The sequence below is a fragment of the Plectropomus leopardus genome, chromosome 18 (genome assembly GCF_026936395.1).
Source record: "Plectropomus leopardus strain MGB_pleo_1.0 chromosome 18, ASM2693639v1, whole genome shotgun sequence".
In the NCBI taxonomy this organism is placed as follows: Eukaryota; Metazoa; Chordata; class Actinopteri; order Perciformes; family Serranidae; genus Plectropomus; species Plectropomus leopardus.
Window position 1 is genome coordinate 26,607,542 of NC_142193.1, and position 20,563 is coordinate 26,628,104.

Genomic DNA, 20,563 nt, shown 5'->3' on the forward strand with positions numbered 1-20,563 from the left:
GAAATTAATAGTTTTTCCTTGTCAACATGAACTTCAAAACTGTATTAAAATGCAAAAAAAAAAAGAAAAAAGAAAATGTGTTCAAAAAATGTGATCAATTGTCACTTACTTGTTTTACTTGTTGTTTGACAGCACTATTTTGTGTATTTTGGTAATATTTCTCTCAAACCTACCTAGGTGACTGGATTAAAATGATGCATAACTGTCCCTCCTCCTTTAATAAAAGTATTTTAAAGTTTCTGGCTATGACAAATGCTGTAATAAAAAAACAGCACGTAATTTCCTCCCATTTAAATAAAAAAGATTTGAAGTGCCTCCCCTTTTGCAACATCCTTTCCTCTCATACAAATAAGGGGCAGCCCCTTATAAAATATGAATATATCATAAAATAGGCCTACTGGTGTGTATTTGGAACTTAAAATCTAGGTCCTAAAATCATGTATACTTAGAATCAAAATGGCATGTGTTAATTTAAAAAAAAAAAAATAAAATAAAATAATAGTTTAGTCCAATTCTTCTCGTGGTCACACACCTGCCACCAGAGGGCGACAAAATCAGCAGCACAGGCTGACCGTGGGGGAACCAATATTCCGGTAACAAGAGAGGGGACCAATAACTGTGACGGACCAACATGGTAGCATAACATAGCTAATGCTAAACAACTGAAAAGAATAATAGTTATTAGCCTGTACTGAGTACTTTTTTTCATGTGGACATGTTAACACCAAATCAAGAAAACCTTTCGGTGTGTCTGACAACATATTCAATTACGTTGCATCAACGTTAACGTCATTTTTTTCTGACAACGGACTTAAACATAAGCTAGCTGACCTGTTAGCTTCCCTGGAAACACGTTGGTGATCCAGTTAAAGGTTAATAATGTGGGGTGAAATCGATCCTCCAGTTAAAAAACAACCCAGTTCGTGTGAGAGTGAACCCAGGAGTGAAACACCAGAAGAACCGGAGAAACAGTCCCAGAAATGTGGCTCTAACAGTCCCGCAGACACCCAGGTGAGACCACCTGCTGTTAGCTTTGTTTTCAAGCGTGTATTTCAAATGTCTGCTCACCGCTTCATGATCGTGTGTCTGTTTATCACGCAGCACGCGAGCCAGGCTGAGTCCACGTGTGTAAATGGCATGATAGATGTCATAGCTAAGAGTGGGAGCCTGGTGAAGAGCCAGCAGAAAGGGGAGGCTGAGCTGACCCTGGAGGAGCGCAGAGAGGAGCTGCTTCATCAGTACAGGAGCAGACCGCTGGTGTTCCTGGAGAGGTACCATGTACGTGTGCACAGCTCGGTGTGTGTGCGAGCTCTGGAAAAATGGGTGTTTTTATAAAGTCTGGCAGTGCATCAAAACAATCAAAGTACAATGATTAATTTTTTAAGAAATAAAAAATCCAGCTGTGGGTACTTTTGTATTCTGCAGCAGGCATGTAGCACCAAGTTTACCCATTTATTTATTGATTATTTATTCATTTTAGTCTGCTTTACTGTTTTATTAGATGTCTGTAAGTGCTATTTCGTTGGCAACAAGGCTTGTTTCAGTTCCTTGAAGACATTTCACCTCTCATCCAAGAAGCTTCTTCAGTTCTTGGATGAGACACAAAATTTCTTAAAGGGACTGAGACAAGTCCAGCTACCAGTGAAATAGCATCAGTGAAGACCATGACCTGGGTGACTGACTGCCCGTCCTCTTTTGATATGATGCCTATTTTACGCACCAATTATTATTATTATTGTTTTTTACAAATTCAGTTTGCTTTCTTTGTTTATTTTCACTAAAAATGTTTGCACCTTTAAGGGGTGACAAGGACCACAGAGAGATTCCACATTTTTTTATACAAAAGTTAGTCCTTTAAAACACCTTTCCAGCCAATTATCCACCCTGCGAGTCACAAACTGCTGCTGAGAAAAAAACCCAAACAACTCACGGAGAGCTCTGCCTGTGCTTAATTGAAATTTTAAAAAAAAATGTTGTCATCCTCCCTAATGTGCAGGTGGAAAGAGCTATAGTGGCCGTTACTTGGTTACAGTATATTATCAATATTTTTATCAAACAGGCAAAGGTATTTAAAATACTGACCACACAGTTTACGTGCACACCTGTTCTCCTAATATCTTCTTGCTGTTTTTCTCTGTCCTGTTTCTAGCCCTGCTTAAAGCCCCACAACCTGCCAGCCTTTGACCACGTCAGCTCAGATCCACGAGCTGTTCACTACAGCAAAGTGATACAGAGGCGAGCAGCAGGATGCACCAACAGGACGAGGGTTCGAAACCAGCGCTACGCTGCACTCAGGGCCTTACAGAGGGGTAGGGCTTTTTTTTAACTAAAACAAAGAATATATCAATTCATACCATTTAACATGGACAAGAATGATTGTTGTCCTTCAGTAAGAACCTGTTAAACTCATTTACCGTAGCTGTGTTTAAATGGCTGTAAATCATTCTTAAATGGTGCAGCCAATCAAAACGACTCTAGATAACACGTATGCTTTTGGTTTAAAGGGATAGTTCATACAAATATACATTATAATGTAACATGTTTACATCATGTGTAACATTAACTGTGCGTTAAAAAAAAAATTCTGTGCTCTTCTTTCCACATCGTCATTACTCTTCTTTGTCCCACCTCCTCCTCTCATAGAGGGTGAGTATTTCAGTGAGGAACAGATGCGGATGAGGGAGCCGCTGCTGTATGAACAATATATTGGCCAGTACCTGACTGATGAGGAGGTGAGAGCATGATGCCAGCGCTGTCGAAGTTTCATCTTAAAGTTTAGAGTTAAGTTTTGGCGGCATTTTAAAAAAAAAAAACCTCCGTTCTGAATGACTCATGTTTCAGGTGCTGGAGCGCTCACATGAGGCCATGCTGGACAATGCAGAGGGGGGACCAGGGGCACAAGCGGGAGGCACAGGAGGGCTCGCCCACCTCCTTCTCAACACCTACCAGGAGCGTCTCATCCAGAACCGCCTGCAGGAGCAGCAGGAGAGAGAGGAGGGAGCACGGGAGGAGGAGGAGGATGATGAAGATGACGGTGAGAGAAGCTAGTGAAGAGACAAAGACGAAAACTGTCATTGTTCGTCTGTCTCTATTTTCCTCTGACTGCTTCCTTCTCTGTTCTGTCCGTCATCACGTCTCTCTCCTTGTTCCGACTGTAGATAACACTGTCCAGCAGAGGGAGTGGGAGCCCACCCCCGAGGAGAAGGCTCTGCTGAGGGAGGAGTTCATCAGTCAGATGCACCAGCACTTCCTAGATGGCAAAGACAAGGATTTCAATTATAGGTCAGCCAGCGCGAATATAATGACTGTTTAAGCAAATATGACAGAAGTTATTTTCACAACAGTTACCAACTGTAGCTTTCATTGGCATTTATACAACGTAAAGGCTGCATTTGTGTTACAGAGACACCGAACACAGTTTTGCTACAAATATTAATTCCTACTGGGTCCTCAATAGGATAATTGGGGCTTTAAAATATGACAGAAAATAGAATTTATTCCACATTTTATGAGAATAATTTCTGAGTGAGGAGGATATTTGAAAATTGCTGTTACAATAAACATGGTTTTATTGTTGAAGTAAACACATTTTAATGGCTTTTAAACACATGATGTCTGAAGTTGTGGACTCGCTTGCATTGCTCAATTTTTCTGCTTTGCAAACACAACCTGTAAGATTGAACAAATATTATACTAAAGTTAAATATTATATTTGTCCTGATAAACCAAACACTGAAGTGATAATATAGCAGCCAACCAATATTGAATCAGTGATATTGTTATCTGTAGAAAAAGTTACAGTGTTTTTGTGTTGCGTTCAAAGTGCGCAGCTTAAGTGTTTGTCTGTGTCCATTACAGCGAGGTGGACGAGAATCCAGACTACGACAACTTGGACATAGTCAGCAGAGATGCGGAGGAGAAGTACTTTGATGAAGATGATGAAGAGGAGGAGGAAGAGATGGAGAATAATGAAGAGGAGGAAAAGATGACAGAATAGTGGCAGTAGTCGTAAAGAGTGTTAAACAGTCACTGTTTTGACTGAACTGTAAATACTAATGTACAAAATGAGCTTCTGTGTTCCTAAGTGTAACACATGAATGCAGCAAAGCTGGAAATAAATATTGTTTTTGATTCTTTTTGCAAATCTATTAATCTTGTTTACACCCTGCACAAACCAAACTTCTTCAATCCACAAAAGTGAACATAAGCCGAAGAACAAAGACTATTATTACCTTATTACTGAGTCTGGTAAAACATCAATGAATGAATGAATAAACGCTTATTTAAAATAAGCCTACATATAACCTATATGTTAATCCTAATAAACAAATACACAAGTCACTTAAATATCACAAACTCAAAAAGAAGTACACATTTATTACTATCCCTATGATACACATTCGAATTCTATATAAACTACTTCCCAGATTTTATGTAAACCTTTTTGCATACAACCCGCTACAAAAGACACTTAACACCCAAAGAATAGACTTTAGATAACTTGCCAACCCTACAAACAAGTTTATATAATTTTTAAACAGTAGTTGGTCACAAAAATCATTTCAGTGTGGTAGTTTTTGCTTTACATTTTGAGATGAATGCAAATCTCAGCGGGCATGAACAACTCGGTACAACACTTACCGCCATATTGTTTCCATCTTTGTACTGCATGAACAGCCTTGTTTTATAAAAAGACCATCATTCCTGCAGTGAAATGCTTCTTTCATAATAATGCGATGTGCATGAATTTAGGCTTACCATGCAGGCTTGATCCGCTGGAACTATTTTTATTTTTTTTTAAGTTTCTCTATTTTCAGACTGTAGTATTCATCTTGCAACTTCAAGACTTTCAGTTGCATTTTTATTTTCTCTCTCTTCAGCTGATCCAGGTCCATTGTATCCAGATTAGAGTAAGTGGAGACTGGACCCTGAGCGCTGTCGGAGTCCTGTGGGACCCTGTGGAAATAAAAAAAAATATTCCACGTCCTTGTAAATAAATGAAGCATCTTTGCTTTTCCAAATAGCATTAGACCTTACCTTGTCTCTGGTGCCATCACTTGTAAATGTGCAGCATCGTGATCGGAGGTCATGGCATCTGTGTTGCCATACTCAGCCAGCTCACCTGTACGGTTAGTAGAAAATATCAAATATTCAAATTTGCATTTTTGGTCCTGCACAATAAAATGAAACTACTTCTTTTGTGGTTTCCCATCAACTTACTCATTCCCTCTATAGTTTCTTCTTTAAAAACTCCCTGAATGGACAATGTGTCTGTGACAGCAGAGGAGGTATTGAGGTCAGCAGTGTGAATGCTGTTTAATCTAAAGTTTTCAGTTTTATCCAGGATTTCAGGTTTGATGTCTGGGGTCGTGGCCACTGGTGAAGATGGAGGTGTTTCAGTTTTAATTTCTCTCTGTCCATATTCTTTTCTTTCATTATTTTGTGTAGACTCCTCTCCGTTTTCTTCCTCGACGCCTCTGAAAATGGATGGCTCTGACATCTGGTCATCATCCTTTGACGAATGGCTGTACTCACTTTGTGTGTCCTCATCCAATGGTTTACACCAACTGTCTGCTCACAAATAAAACTGAAGTTACATAACAGAATCAGATGAGTTCAATAACACTGTGGAATTAGGTTTTTTCTACTTTGGTCTATCAAAATATTAAAATGGAGCACATAGTGACACATTTCTAGATTAAAATGGCATCAATAAGCAGTGCATGATGAGAGAACAATATGTAGTAGCAGCATCAACCCACAACTGAATCCAACTGATTTAATCACTGTTATGTTTGCGTAAGTAGGACAATTATTACATTAATATTTACAAACCTTCTTGTGGATGCTCCATGCTGTCGGACTTACAATCTCTTGTGGCCTGAAACTAGAGCACGTACAGAATCATCACAGCGCTATTCAGTGGTGCGAAATAATATCATCACCAGAGGAGCTCAGTATAAAGAGTGTGAGGTTCTTCAAAGCTGCTGACACTGTTTTATGAGTTAAAGGAATAGTTCACCCAAAAACACTATAAACTGTATAAAATACTCACCTTCCAACGCAAAAAATCAATCAATTAATAGCCCCGGCTATTATTTGCTTAAACCACTAACCTCAACAGGCTTAAATCTGGGAGAGGCATCTTTATGAGACTGTTGCTCAGCAAAGATGGAAATACAATCAAATTGTTTCATTAAACCTCATTTTTGTGTCTCTCTTGTTTACTCAGACGGTTTTCTTCTTTGGTGTTCTTGTGATCAGAAAAATGAACTGAATGACTGAATTGCAGAGAATCTTACTGAGCTAACCATGTGTGGTGCAGGTTTATACTGACAAAAGTGTAAACATTTGTTTGCATTATCCAAGCAGATAATTAACATTATCTCCAGCAGGCAGCCAACAACCAGGTTTTATACATCTAAAGAACCTCTATAAAAACGAACTGCATGATGACTGGCCCTCTAATTGAGACAGGACTTTTTTGTCAAAATGTGTAGCCACACAGGGCTAGTAAAAGGGTAAAAGGGAGTGGGCGTCTAACTGGGACTTGATTTATATTTGAAGCTTCACAGCAGGTCACTGTGGTGCTTTAGGATTAATGTTAAAGGGACAGTTCCCCCAAAATCAAATTACATATCTTGTTTTGGTTTGAGTTGCTGAGTGTTGGAGATATCTAACATAGAGATGTCTGCTTTCTGTCCAACATAATGGAACTACAAAGCGCCAAAAAATATGTTTGAAAAACTCAACAGCAATGTCTCTGCAGAAATCATGGCCCAGTTACTCAAGATAATTTACTGAGACCTTGTTGTTAACTGTTTCATGTAGGAACTATTTTCTTTCTACTGAACTACACCTACCAACCGGATCACAACGCAGAAGATCTAGATTGATACATAGCAGAACAGTTTTTTTTTTTAATTTTGTGATGAATTGTCCCTTTAACATCAGCATGCTGCTAACATGCCCATAATGTTACGACATGCATGTTTAACAAGTATAATATTTCCAAAGTTTGCCACTTAAGTGTAGCCTGTTAGCATGCTAACATTTGCTAAACGCTTGTGGGAATGTTATTGTTAATGTTAATGTTAATGTTTTCATTCGTTTTGAAAGTATTTAGACTTAATTCCAAGTTTTGGACAAAGTGAAATTCTGACTTGATAATGGCGCAGCTGAAAAGTTAAGGCATTACCAAAGTTTTTCCTGGGAGGGGGAGTTAGTGTTAGTTTCATGGAAATCCATCCAAAAACACACATTTCACACATTTCAACCTCACAGTGGCGCTACAGGAAAAGTCGGGGATCACCAAAGTCACTATGAATCATCCACTGAGGACCATGAATGACCATCATCAGACCTACAGTGCCATCCCCAGAGCCATGCTGTTAGCGTTGCTAAAACCGTCTGAAGTGCTTTGAGACATATTACAGCGGATGATGCACACACAAAAAGAGGCAAAACAGCTCCACAGTTTCTCTCCATCTTACCTCTGGAAGCCTTTTGATGGCAACTCTAACTTTCTTCTTTGCTATCGCACTTACTATGTCAGATGCTGAAATGATCATTTTGGCCTCCCTCTCTGAAAGCAGAAGAGTGATATTCATACATCAACAGATCAATGCTTAGCAGCATAACACGCTGACATATAAGTCAGAGTAAAGCAAAGCAAAAACAATTTCATAAGGCGAAACTTTGGAATTACAATTTCAGAGTCCAACATGTGACGCTACTGGGCCCCAAAAGTTTTTTTCCCCATAAACTTACGTTGTGAAAAAGATGTCTGTGTGTGGATAGTTAAAAGTGCTGTAATGTTAGCAACGGAAATTGCTCAAGTTTCTTCAAAGCTTCTTCATTTCCTGAACTAAAGAAGCTCCCCTACCCCCCTTTAGCATAAAAATGTAACCCATCTTCTTTGTAGCTTCCAAGTTGTTCCCACTTTACGACCTCAAAGCACATGAACACAATGAAGTCAGAAGAATGAATTCCCAAATCGCAAACCATGACCTTCTGGCATCACAGAGCATTTGATGGGAGAACAGGAAGTGCTGCCATGCTGGCTCATTTCAGAGTTTTAGGACTCATTCCTGGGGTTGTTCCCATTGTTCAGTCTTTTCACGTTTTCAAGTATTTTCTAATGTGTAAAACGTGTAAGAAAGAAAACTCTGATTTTACTCTACCAGGACTTTAAGTTCAATGATTCCTGTTGGAAACGTCACCTTTAGAAGCAGGCATATCCTCATCTTCCTTTTCTCCCATTTCTTCTTCCTTTTCATTCCAGTTGTCATCCCCTGAGTCTTCAAAATCTCCATTTTCAGCCCCAACCCTTTCTTCTTTTCCCTCCTGTGTCTCTGGTGCCAATTTTCCACTGCTTGAGAGCCATTCTTCTTCAACATCATCTTCCTCAGTTTCATCTGCGGACTGTAATTCTAACTCTGTGACAGAGATATTACAATAAATGACTGTTAATTACTACCTGGTTGGTGTAAACATTGAATAAATATATATTGAATATTGAATAACCTGGCATTCCTTTGCTTATTGGTTTAATCCAAATTTCTTTTTTAAGTTAGAGTACAAGAAAATGCAGACAAACCTTCAGAGGTGCTCTCTGATTTGCAAATAGGTGATGAGCTTTTCCTTTTCTGGGTAGAAAAAAAAATGTAAAACTCATCATTACTGTCAAAGTTGCATGTATTTGTATCGCATTGTGGTGATGTAAAGTTCAGTTACCTTTATAGTCGCAGTTTCTCTCCTTTTATAATTGTTGATGGTTAGGGCTCCTTGCTGTGATAATAATGAGAAGTATGTTTGGTTTTAGTGTTTGTTCAGATTTTCTTGAATAAAGAAAAGTACACTGGATAAAGGAGAAACATTTCTTACCTCAATCCAAAACTGTAGAGGCTTTTTCTTATAGTAAATACTTGTTTTCCATTTTTTACTGGAGGCTTTCCCCCCGAAGATCTCAAAGGCGCGTAAACCAAACCAGCCGCTGTCAGACTTGATACATGCCTTATCTAAACATAGCGTACCATAAGGCAACACAAAATTAGAAACAAAAAGGGAAAAACACACAAGAAAAGCAAATAATAATAGTAGTAGATAAATAATAATAGTAAATTGAATAAATATTGGTTTCCACTTACCACTGGCCAGCTTTTCTACATGTAAGATGCCTTTTTTGCTTCCACAGGTTACAGGCCACAGTCCTAGATTTTGCATAAATTGACATTTAAGGGGGATTATAGTATTTTTTAACCTGGGGCCTATGTTTACAAGTTTGGGATGTGTGAATGGTTCCTACTAACCACGGGTTTAGTAAACAGCTGAGGTGGGAGCTGCGACGATCTTCAACAGTTTTAACGTAATCCTGTGGCGCGAGTGCATGTGGCAAAGTTGCATCTATCAAAAGTGCTTGTTTTTCTCATTGACATGCTCAATCTTGTTATAACAAGATTTGGAGTTGATAGTGACTGAGAGTAACCTCGGTGTTGACCCAGAAACAGCCTCAGTCAAGTTGAAATCTCGCAGTGAGATCTCACAGTGAAATCTCGCATTGCTGCGTTGTATAAGGATGCCGACAGATGTCGCTATGCGAGAGTTGAAGAGCAGAGTTCAGTGTGTTTGATTACAGAAAGTGTATTTTAAATGGTTATCAGCAAGATTATCAGCGTCCACTTCTGCATGACTCAAAGCAAGTCAGCAAGGCTGGGACACACATCTTACCAGCATGCATTGCTCGTCGATCAAAGGTGATCAGCTCTGCACAGAACTGGCAAACGAGCCTACTCACACATCCAAACATGTAAACATATGGCCCGGGGTGAAAAATACCAGAATTTCACTTTAACGGCTTAAGACTCTTAAGGCGTTAAAGCACAGTTGACCTCCATTGTTAGCGGGGAAGATGTCATAGACAACACAGATTTTGGTAAAATGCTCTTATTTTTAAATCCTCATTGTGGAATTTTTGTCCAAAACACAGAAACATATTTTAAAGAAAGATAAATGGATGGCTCAAGACTCACCATTTTCTTGTGCTTTGTGGTTGTGGGTGGATGTGCCTGGCTGCTCATTGTCTTCCTGGTCTTCCTCCTCTTCGTCTTCCTTCTCCTCATATGCACCGTCCTCCTCCTCCTCCTCCTCCTCATCATCATCATAATCATCTTGGATATAACTGACTCTCTGCTTTTTCCTTAGGCTACTTCTCCTATCCAAATCTTCTTCTTCTTCTTCTTCACAAGAGAGTCTTGAACGACACCTTTTCCACTTCATTCAGACTTCTTTCAAAATAAAAATCAAACAGCAGCAACAAAAAAAGTTGATTTTTGTTCTTCTTTTGAATCTTTTTCCCCATTTAAAAAAATCAGGTAATGTACTTGTCACCTGTTACTAATTTTGTGAGACATTTATCACCAAGTTGCTCATTGCCCCTCACATCCTACAAAAAGATAAAAGCTCATTTTGAAGAAACCACATTTTATTTATAGCCTACTGTTTATTTTATTTTTTTTCGTTTAATTCAGTTTTCCTGTTGCGCGCGCTTCTCCAACTTCTCCAAATAGTTCACACGCCGCCCACGAATAACACGGGTTTTACGGCGGACACACCTAATGACTGCAGACACTCGGTTCTGATGACTCGTTTCCTGCACAAAAAAAAAAAAAAAAAAAAACGCGAGAGGAGGCGGAAATGTGCTGCCGCGAATTTTCGACTTCACTATGACACAATCGTGACTCCGAGAGGTTCACCAGCTGCCTTTAAAGTGTGTTTCACTGAGCTGAAGTGACAAAGCTGAACAGGTCACATTTAAACCTGTGTGACGTTTTCCCGTCAAGCTGTAGGCTGCGTGACACGTGAGGAGATGGTGACGTTGCTTTCTGACCAAAGCACATTTTATTGTGTAGCAAACATTTTCACTTCAATGTTACATCTGGAAACATTGAAAGAGATCAACATTTGATATACTGAGTCATAATTCTATACATTTTTAGATGATACAGTATCTGATGCACAAACGTACTGAATTAACTGGCTCACAGCAAAACAGAGACAACCAACACACAACAATGTCCTTTTATTATATTAATGTGCCATTGTTTCACAAAACTGCAGTAAATGAAAGCAGAAAAAAACAACTTTACACTTGGTTAAAATCTCCAGAATTGCAAAACCTTGCGTCTTACCTCCACTGACCTTCAGTTGACGAAATTAAACTGAAACTATGAGCAATAGTACTACACACTTCCTCAAAATCACTGCCTCACACGGTGAAGTGCAGTTGACGCTGAAGGTCCACCCAGCAGTGAATGCTGTTAAACCTGCCACAGGAGGGCATCACATCCATTTACTGACACATTGCACAAAAAATAACATCAGAATAACTGTTTGAGTAATTCATTTAATTTTTAATTTCAAGACTTGCTGATGACAAAACACTGGATACAACTTGACACATTATTTATCTAACAAGATACGTTTTTATAATTGTGTTATGTGAGAGCAGATTCAATATTCTGTTACAAAGGAGTGAGAAAGCTATAAAATTTAGAAAATATTCTCTTGTGTTTCTTCTGCACCTGCTGACAGGTTAACTTGACCAGCAGACTTTGCTACAAGATGATTGGCTGTTGAAACAGGTGACATGCCTTTTGTTCCAAAAGCAGCTGCTGGTGAGTTTACAGGCTGGATCACAGCTGATACCGTCGGGTGACTTGAGTCGAGCAGAGTTAACACCGCCGCAACTTTTCTGTCTAATGTTCTGAATAAATTTTATCTTGTCAAAAATCTAACCCTTAACAAAAATTTCACTATCTCACATCACACTTATTGAATTTTCTTAGAAAGCCAGGGTGTTTTTCCTGACATGGACAGCCGAAGAATGGACTCCTTGAAAAAAATCAAAAGGGATATCAGAGCTCCAGCGAGAAGCATCACACTTAGCAAGTTAAGAGCCAAACCCACCACTACTACTCCTACCAGGAAGGAGATAAATTTCCAAATGTAGGAATTCATGCAGATGTAATTCTCTGCAGCTTGTCTTGCTTTTTCCTCCTCTTTCCTCCACAGCTCCTTCTTCTTAGTCTCCAACTCTTGCCCCTTGAAGACATTCGGCAGATTTGCCTCTCTGCCACAGATCTCTTTATTTCTCTCTGCCAGGATGCTCTCCTGTCTTTCCCTAATCTTCCTCTCCTCTCTGGGATACAGGGCCGTTTTGTAATGTTGCCCTCCATTCAGGGACACCAGGGTCTGGATCTTTGCCACGAAGCTCGTCACCTGGTCCTGGTCGTGCTGGTTCTTGTTGTTGAAGACATGGAAGCCGCCGGTGCACTTGCGGATGAAGTTGCGGAGGTTGACCTCACTCTTGGTGATCACATCGTTGATGGTTTTTCCCTCCAAACGATCCCCGTGGGTGAACAGTACGATGGTGTAGTCCCACACATTTGCGCCAAACATTGATTCGATCAGTGTGTTGGTATCTTGGTCTTCTTTGGTCATCCTTCCTATGGGGACGACTAACACAAAGACATGAGGTCCTTGTTCCTGGAGATGGACACGCTTCAGAATATCTCGCACAATTACCTCCTTGTTGCGGTCTGTCTCAAAAAAGCCGGGTGTGTCAATCACAGCGACAGGCACATCCTTCGTTTTCCCACTCACAGAGACAGGCACATCCTTAACTGTCCCACACTCCTTCTCACAGTGTTTAGTGACTCTTTCCAGCTTCATGTCTGATTTAAAAACCTGTTTCCCGAGGATGGTGTTCCCACTCGAGCTCTTGCCTACCCCACTCTTCCCAAGGAGCATGATCCTCACAGGCTCTGTGGATTCAACAAATAGGAAACATTTTACCACACAACTTAACACAATTTAATGCTGTTCGTACCTTGACCACTGTTGTTCTCATTTCTCGTATTTGCTTGGATTTTCTTTTTTTGATTTTGAATGCTGTAGTCTGACCCATACTGGATTTCTGAGGATTATACGAGAGGTGTGGACTTGAGTCACGGGACTTGGACTCAAGTCACAAATTTGCTGATTTTAGACTCGATTTAGCCGTTCCAAAATGACTCATAACTTAACTTGATCTTCAACACCAATGACTCGTGATTTCACTTTAAGTTAAGCCTTCTGACTTGAAAATACTTGATAGCTTCCCCCAAGCCTACAGATTAAAAAGTATGTTATTCAGAAGTGCAAGAATCACTTAATTTCCTCCATCTGCTAACATTAACACTCGTCATTCCCTGTGAGGCGACTTAATTCCCCAGATAATCCACTAAGTTTGAACCCGTACCATCCTTATCAGTACTTCTGTCAGGCATTTCCAGCAGGATTCTTTCACATTAGCTCAAAGAGAGATAACTGGTTCAACTATTTAAGTTCCTGTAAAATTAAAAGCAAATCAATGTCCTTGAGTATTAAGAAATAACAGTGTAATGAGGAGTAAGTATGAAAAGCAAAGGGTATAAATCAGTTAAGTCCAAAAAAATTTCCATGTGCAATTGGTGTATATAGTGTTTGTACATATTTTATTTTTTTCTAGACTGTGAGTTGTTGGCACCTTGTAACTTTATGTTACTATTTTGCATGTTTTCTTATTTAATTGGCACCTTGTTTTTTTGATATTCAGTATTTTTTTTTAATTTTTTTTTTAATATTTGTAATTATTTTTTAAAACTATTTTTACTATTATATTGTCCTCCCCACTGTGGGACTATAAAGGATTATTTTATCTGAAGTCTTCTGTCATGTTTTATGCATAAAAATAAATATGCATGGTTTAACAGGCTGGTCAAATCAGCATGACCAGCATGGCAGGCTGTTCACACCAGTACGTCAGACCATTAAAGACCAGCAAGAACTGGGTCAGGACCATCTAAAACCATCTTTGATCAGCGAAAACCAAACCAGCTACCAGCATAAGCTGTTTTTTTCCAGCAGACAGTTTTACATTTCACACATGTGAGTACTATCTGTATTTTGTTTAAAAATAAATCATTAACCTGTTTTACATAATATTACTTTCACAGTCATGTAAGCCTATTTAATGCCAACTACTGCTATAGCTTAGCTTCGTGGCTGCTTGGCTCACTGAGGAGCGAGTTAGATCACACGAGGAGTCAGGTTTCATTCAAACCTATCAACCCAGCTCAATGCAGCATACCACTGTGTATGTAGAATGATTCTGCTCTATTTTTAACTAGCTGCTCTACTTTTCACATGCTGATCTGTTTTTTAGACATAAATCTTATGCATTAAGTTATTGCTTGTTTTATTTGTTTTGTATTCTGTTACTCTTTTGTAGGCCTATGCTGAATCTGAATGACTAGTTTTGTACTTTTCATGTGAACACGTGTACTGAATCATAATAAACAAAACAAGAACTTAGTGTTAATCACAGCCAGAAAGATATTTATTCTTTGCTGCTCCTTTCCTTTAAAACAAGCTAAAAAGTAGACATATAAACATTTAAAAAATCTTTAATAAACTTTTTGTAGAATTCTAAATAAAATGTTTTTAACATGGGTCAATGTTGACCCACTTACAAGGTGCCAATGTCCCTCGTGTGTATCTAAGGGTTTAAAGCAATAAATGCAAGCTCACTGTGACTGCAAAATAACACAGTTTCCATTTTGATCATGTTTTTTAAAGAATGAACATTATTCTGTCAGATGTTATCATACACAAAGAAAAGCAGGATGGTGAGCACTAATAAAATGCCAAAACCTTCTTTGCTGCAAAGTGAAACTATAACAGACTAAACTAGGACACAATGTTACAGGAAATGTTGTGCCCCCCCACCCACCTTGTATCAATATGCCTTTGTTTGCTTATCATACAGGAAGTAGTCAGCTGAAAAGTTGAACATGTGACGGAAAACTCTAGTAATAAGTCACAAACTGTTGGGCTATTCCATTAAAACTAAATAAAAATCTTTTTAAATCAAAATCAGCTTATGTTGACACATTTGTCAAAACCAAAGAGAATATCTGAAAGAATTAAGAAATCATTTTCACACTTACCTTCTGCAACATTCCTCTGCTCTGCACCAGCATATATGTCCTGTTTGTTTTCCAGGATTTCTATTTCTTCCATGTCTGTTTAATGTCAGTTTACAGCACTTTCTGGACAGTGAGGCTGTTTCTGTGGAGTTTGGCTGCTCTTACAAAGTTTCTTTGTTCAGTTCTGTCAGCTCTCCAGTTTCCTCCCTGCTGATGCGGAGTGAAACAAAAAGTGAAAGCATGCAGAGCACGCCTGTGGGCAGGACACTGGCTGACACCGACTCCACCGTGTCAAGAGTTTATAGGTTTAAGGGTCTGAAAACAAATGTTCAAGGAAAGGACTGCCAAAATCAAAGTCTGGCATAATGAGCAGTAAAACTTTGATACAGTGATTACTTAAAGTAGAGATACAGTACATTCATGATGAAAATGCATTAGTAAGTTGATGGAAACCAAATTAAATCCATATGCTGTATACTTCATATGCAAATCTGACCACAGAACAGCTTTGGTTAAGGGTCAGATAATAAAAGAGAACAACAGGAAACTATTTAAGTTTCATGTGTTTGCACAAGTTTGTGAGTAAACTTGCACTGACTGAGAAATTAGTTGATGAAAAGTGCCATCTAGTGGGCAAAGTATTTTACTTACCGGTGATTTGAAGAAGAGTTGCACGAAAAACCTCTGAGGGATCCAGAGTAAGTTCAGTATCTAAGTAGAGTTGACAGAACCACAGCTTTTGCCTGAAATGACAACTTAACACTCTTTAAAGTGAATCCTCAAACAGTTTTCACATGGCTATATGTTCATTGGTTCAGCTACAGCTAATATGAGGCTTAAAAGTCAGTGTTACACAAATAAAGTTTTAAACTTTGTAACGTTGTGGTACAAACGTCCCTCTCTTTGTTTCCCCAACAGTGATTTCTTGCTGAGCTGCAGGGAAACAGCAATAAGAAGAGGGAATTTGCACTAAAATGACAAATGTAAGAAAATACCAGCTTGATTTTTCAAAAACAGGCTGCTTCAGACTCATACTATTTACCTTTGAACTCGGATTTGACATCAGTTTTCTTGTGCTGCATTTAAGCATTTAAACCTTTAAAGCCTTAGTGAATTGGTGTGATTTCTTTCGAAAAAATAGGAAAAAAAAGGCAAAAGCAACTTGGCAAGAAAATAGTAAAAGGTGACAAGTTAAAATAGACCCTTAATTCATCGAGTTAGATGTGAAAATATGCTGGCTTTATACACACTAAAATTACTGTTTATTTAAGGGTAGTGCAACTGCAATAAACTGCAATTTCAGGGGTGTTTCTGGGGTTTTTTTGGAAAAAAAAGGGTCCTACTCTTTAGCAAAAAGATATATCTCTGTATGGATAATCTGGGCCTGTCTGTGGCAAAAACATGCTCTTTCAGTAGATGCAAATTGACTGTGGTAACGTGCTCAGAGTGGTTACATTGCAGCCTGTTGCAGCTGCAGCCCTCTCACCCAATACTGAACCAATTTCAAAAATTGTTGTTCCCATTAGTCGCTTAAACACAAAAATTTGGCAAAATAGAGTCCAGGTTGAAAATGGCTTTCACTTTAATGTAGAATCGTGAGAAGCTCGTATGATTTTATAAAATTTTATTTACATTAAATTCGGGAGAGTGAAACCCTTTTCAGTAGCATTATGGAGCTCTGGCTGTGTCACTACATTGCAGAAGTGTTAATAGGTTTTCATACGCGTGATCTCAGGATTACGGAGCTCCCGTTTTTCCAGTCTTTCCCCATCCTTCACTTCCGATCAGCCAGTCTCTGCAGGAGGGCAATGACTGTGTCCTGTTTGGAGGAGAGCAGCTCCAGCGCTGTGGCTATCCTGCCGAGGGACTCTGCCATCCGCACCTCCCTCCTCTCGCGCCTCTTCTCTCTGGCCTCCACCCTGCGGCGAGCCACTCGATCCAGGTAGGCCTGCTCCTCCTGTCGCTTCACAATCTCCTGGAGCAACGTGGTGCTGCTTTGCTCCTCGTTTCCTTTCTGTCCCTCGGTTCCCGGCACGGTTGTTGCGGATAATGAGGTGGAGACAGAGGAAGTGAGACAGGAGGAAGTATGGGGGAAAGACGAGGAGAGGCTGATGAGATTCTGGCTGTTGCTAAGAGGTGCATTGCTGAGGCGGAAGGGTATGACGCCTGACGGGAATGATGGAGCTTTACGGCCTACGTAGCGAGATGTGCTGAGGTCTGCGTTGCTAATCGAGCCAAGGGAAGGGGACGTAGAAGCTGTCTCTGTAAAACAAGGCGAGGTGATAAAAGATGGAGATGGCACAATGGTGGCTGGATGAATACTGGTCGGAACAATGTCACTGTTGAGGACGATCAGGGGTTTGAGCTCTGGAGCATTTGTTGGGCTGATGGTGGCTGCGGTCACTGAGGTAATGGCAGCAGCGCTAGTGATGATTTGAGTGCTGATGGCTCCCTGACTCACTGAGTCCACGCCGCCGGTCGAAGCAAAGTCCCCATTCGGTCGTATCATGGTGGTGGGCTGTGCAACATGCGGTTTTGCAGCAATCTTTGCCAAAGGACCGGGCAACGTGGAAGCGGTGTTGCCGCCTTTGGTTCTTTTGTTGTTGACGATCTGCGTGCCAACAGTGTCACAAAGTGTGGCGTCCATCAGCTAGAGAAAAGACAAATAGATGTAGTGTGAAAAAATGCAAAGATATTTGTGATCAGATCAGGTCATTGGGTTTTGACTTTGAAAAATAAACTCCACCCTCCACGCTCCTTAAATGTAGAGGCTATCGTTTTTACAATAGGAGCATGTGTACACCGCTAAGCTATGAATGCACAATTACTTTGTTTGGAGGGCGGGGTTTAGCAAACGCTCAATAACAGGTCAACCCAATTGCCAGAATAAATGTTGGCATTGTACGTTTGTGCAGACCATAGAATGGTAGCATTTGTACACTATTGTGTTACTGAGATGTTGAAACTTTTATGTTTCAGCAAGGTGTGGTTATGTGTAAGTGTAACACCTCTTGCTTGAAGTTAGGAAAAAATCATGTTTTTACCTAAAATATCCGGTGTCTGTGGCACAATTGCTGTAAGAAATGTTGCCAATGTCTCGCTAAAAAACACCTGGTTTTAGTGGCAGATTCATGTCTGGGAAATTTGAATATGTCTTTTGATGATTTTGGTGGTAGAGTTGCAACTGGAAATGTCACCAATTTCTCAATAAAAACCACTTTTGGTGGCAAAATCATGGCTGGAAATGTTACAGGTGTCTCGCTAAAACACATCTGGTTTTGGTGGCAGAATCATGGCTGGAAAAGACGCATGTCTCACGAAAGAAAATCCCATCCACCAGAAATGTTGCCAGTGTCTTGCTTAAAAAATACCCTGTTTCGGTGTTTTGGTGGCACAATTGCACAATTGACAACTGTCTCTAAAACACAACCAGTTTGTCGGTCTCAAAACTGTAGTCTGCAGCTTTGCAGCCGTCTCAGCTAGGCCTCAAACCATCCACCATCCCCTAAAACTCAAAGTCAGCTCACACACGTCTCTTTAGATAAGTTGATGTCGTACTTCTGAAACATACAGATGTGACATAACCGAGGTTTGCAGAAACATAAAATGCGAACATTTTCCTCTGGCGACTGGGCTAATGAGGTAAAAGATGCCTGGCAAAGCACCCATCAGACTTACATCGAAGAACTCCCAGGATGTTTTAGCGTGTCCCGTCTCCCGGCTGCGGTCTTTAACCCTCTTATATGTGACAATGAGGTTGTTCCACTTGCGGCGGATCTTTTCGACAGGAAGAACGTGCCCCTTGGAGGCCATCTCCTCCTGGACGCTCTGAAAGAGCTGGGAGCGCTCCCGAGTCTCATAGAGGCCCCAGCGGCGCCCGACCGCTTCAATCAGACACAAAACGGCTTTGGAGGAGAAATCCGAGCCGGAGGGAAGCATCTTCTCAGAAGGAGCAGGTGGCATCGCCGAAGCTGAAAAAGGACAAAGGTGACTGTGATTTTCTTTTTAATTTGTGGGGTCGCTTCATATGAAAATGGTGTGAAGTAGATATGATGAAATGTATTTGAGGGCTCTTTTCTTTACCAGCTGACTATAAATTATATTAAAGGTTGCTAAGTTTTCAACCTGAAATACAATTTTCCTCTATTTGTATCTAAATGAATTCTGGGAACAACACATTCTGAAACTGGTCCAGTATTGAGTGAGAGCGCTGCAGCCAGTGTTTGTTTCGTCTGACAACATCTCTTAAAATCATCCTTTCTCAAGCCTTTTTTGGCTTATGAGCATTTGCACCTCCAGAAATTTTGTGACATCTCGAAGATTTTCAGACATTTCTATAATTTTTTGGATGTTTCAGGGAGTTTCTGACATTTCTAGGATTTTTGGGCATTTTTCACATTTTAGGACATTTTCAGGATTTTAGGACATTAGGGGCTTAGCTGGGTCCTCTGTAGATGGGTACAGGGGATTCTCTACTTGCACTTTTTTGGATAAACAAGCTCTATTTTGATGTTGTTTTATGCACTCGGACACCAAATGTATACTAAAAGTACAAAAAAAAATCCCAGCACACTTGATCTTTTTGTTAGAAAATGGTTGTGGGGGCATCTGGCACCCTGTCAGGGCCCACATTTGGCCTGAGGGCCGTAAGTTGAAAATCACTGCGTTAGGCTCTTGTTCAGGTGTGTGCATGCCCTACAGTGTGTGTGTTTTATGTGATGACACAACTTCACACTGACAACATTCATAATGGTAAAAGTATGATCCTCTCACACTGATGCACTCACCTGGAGCTATCTTCAGGTAAGTTTTTCCATCCCCTGATGTGGTGAAGAAGCGGTCAGTACTCACAGGATCTATTGGTGAGACAAATAAAAGGCACATTTTGGTCATCATTAGAAAATGGTACATACTAATCTGAATTTTTGATGGAAAACATGTCAAAATTATTTTGCACAATGAAGAATAAAGATTATAAATCAGAATATGTGTGCACTCACACAGCAGTACAGGAGTAGTTGTCGTGTCAGCCAGCTCCTCTGCAGTCTGATCCCCTCCTCCTCCTCTCCCTCTGCATGCGGTATCTCCGCAGGGCGCAGGCGACTCCTGACTGCCCAAAACCAGCGCAGATGTGCTCTCATCGACCGCTTCAGTTTTCACGTGCATTACCGCGACGTCGCTGCAGCCCTCTTGCAGATTTCCCTCCATGGCTGAAACAAAAACATGAGCCTAATGGAGGAGAGCGGGTCCGGTGTGTCTGCGCAGGCGTTGAATTGAGAGAAAGTTTGGAGCTCGCGAATCTCAGTCGGTGATGAGTTGAGCCTCGGTATGTGCTGCTAACGTCATGACTCCCGCGCGCCGGGTTAGTTATGCGCGTGATGGACACACGTCACCGACCCCTGTATGTTTTTTTTAGCGTCAGAGAAATAAATGGCTGCGCTGTCCACCTCCGAGCCGACGGATGCGCAGAGCGACTGCGCAGCTATCGGCTCAGATTTGCTGCTGGCAACTGTGTCAGTGACGTCAGCTGACCGCACACGTTAACAATAAAGCTT

At 40.4% G+C, this 20,563-nt stretch overlaps 4 protein-coding genes across 7 annotated transcripts; 1 reads left to right on the top strand and 3 right to left on the bottom strand.

The window, feature by feature from the left end:
* Window positions 1–592: 592 nt before the first annotated feature.
* On the top strand, window positions 593–4,144 carry ccdc97 (coiled-coil domain containing 97). 2 transcript variants are annotated; one of them, XM_042505681.2, is made up of 7 exons: window positions 595–1,011; window positions 1,102–1,278; window positions 2,150–2,309; window positions 2,644–2,732; window positions 2,842–3,034; window positions 3,159–3,282; window positions 3,859–4,144. In XM_042505681.2, the coding sequence occupies exons 1-7, from the start codon at window positions 880–882 to the stop codon at window positions 3,995–3,997; spliced, it is 1,014 nt and encodes a 337-aa protein (XP_042361615.1). In that variant the 5' UTR covers window positions 595–879; the 3' UTR covers window positions 3,998–4,144. The 2 variants fall into 2 exon arrangements, with proteins under 2 accessions (XP_042361614.1, XP_042361615.1); XM_042505680.2 differs by having other exon boundaries at window positions 593–1,278.
* On the bottom strand, window positions 1,750–10,917 carry LOC121957156 (uncharacterized). 2 transcript variants are annotated; one of them, XM_042505679.2, is made up of 12 exons: window positions 10,032–10,917; window positions 9,150–9,212; window positions 8,887–9,020; window positions 8,737–8,790; window positions 8,600–8,648; window positions 8,223–8,438; window positions 7,494–7,585; window positions 5,836–5,887; window positions 5,221–5,571; window positions 5,038–5,122; window positions 4,759–4,956; window positions 1,750–3,250 (listed from the first exon to the last, which is right to left on the bottom strand). In XM_042505679.2, exons 1-11 carry the CDS (start codon window positions 10,276–10,278, stop codon window positions 4,788–4,790), a joined length of 1,512 nt encoding a protein of 503 aa, XP_042361613.2. In that variant the 5' UTR covers window positions 10,279–10,917; the 3' UTR covers window positions 1,750–3,250; window positions 4,759–4,787. The 2 variants fall into 2 exon arrangements, with proteins under 2 accessions (XP_042361613.2, XP_087947409.1); XM_088091283.1 differs by lacking the exons at window positions 1,750–3,250; window positions 4,759–4,956; window positions 5,038–5,122 and having other exon boundaries at window positions 5,409–5,587.
* Window positions 10,918–11,384: 467 nt separating this feature from the next.
* LOC121956789 (GTPase IMAP family member 7-like) lies at window positions 11,385–15,801 on the bottom strand. 2 transcript variants are annotated; one of them, XM_042505174.2, is made up of 3 exons: window positions 15,660–15,801; window positions 15,030–15,218; window positions 11,385–12,824 (listed from the first exon to the last, which is right to left on the bottom strand). In XM_042505174.2, exons 2-3 carry the CDS (start codon window positions 15,100–15,102, stop codon window positions 11,830–11,832), a joined length of 1,068 nt encoding a protein of 355 aa, XP_042361108.2. In that variant the 5' UTR covers window positions 15,103–15,218; window positions 15,660–15,801; the 3' UTR covers window positions 11,385–11,829. The 2 variants fall into 2 exon arrangements, with proteins under 2 accessions (XP_042361108.2, XP_042361109.2); XM_042505175.2 differs by having other exon boundaries at window positions 15,030–15,215; window positions 15,660–15,740.
* Window positions 15,802–16,537: 736 nt separating this feature from the next.
* On the bottom strand, window positions 16,538–20,482 carry LOC121957105 (uncharacterized). The gene is made up of 4 exons (XM_042505620.2): window positions 20,009–20,482; window positions 19,796–19,864; window positions 18,687–18,979; window positions 16,538–17,658 (listed from the first exon to the last, which is right to left on the bottom strand). The coding sequence occupies exons 1-4, from the start codon at window positions 20,214–20,216 to the stop codon at window positions 16,783–16,785; spliced, it is 1,446 nt and encodes a 481-aa protein (XP_042361554.2). The 5' UTR covers window positions 20,217–20,482; the 3' UTR covers window positions 16,538–16,782.
* Window positions 20,483–20,563: the final 81 nt, after the last annotated feature.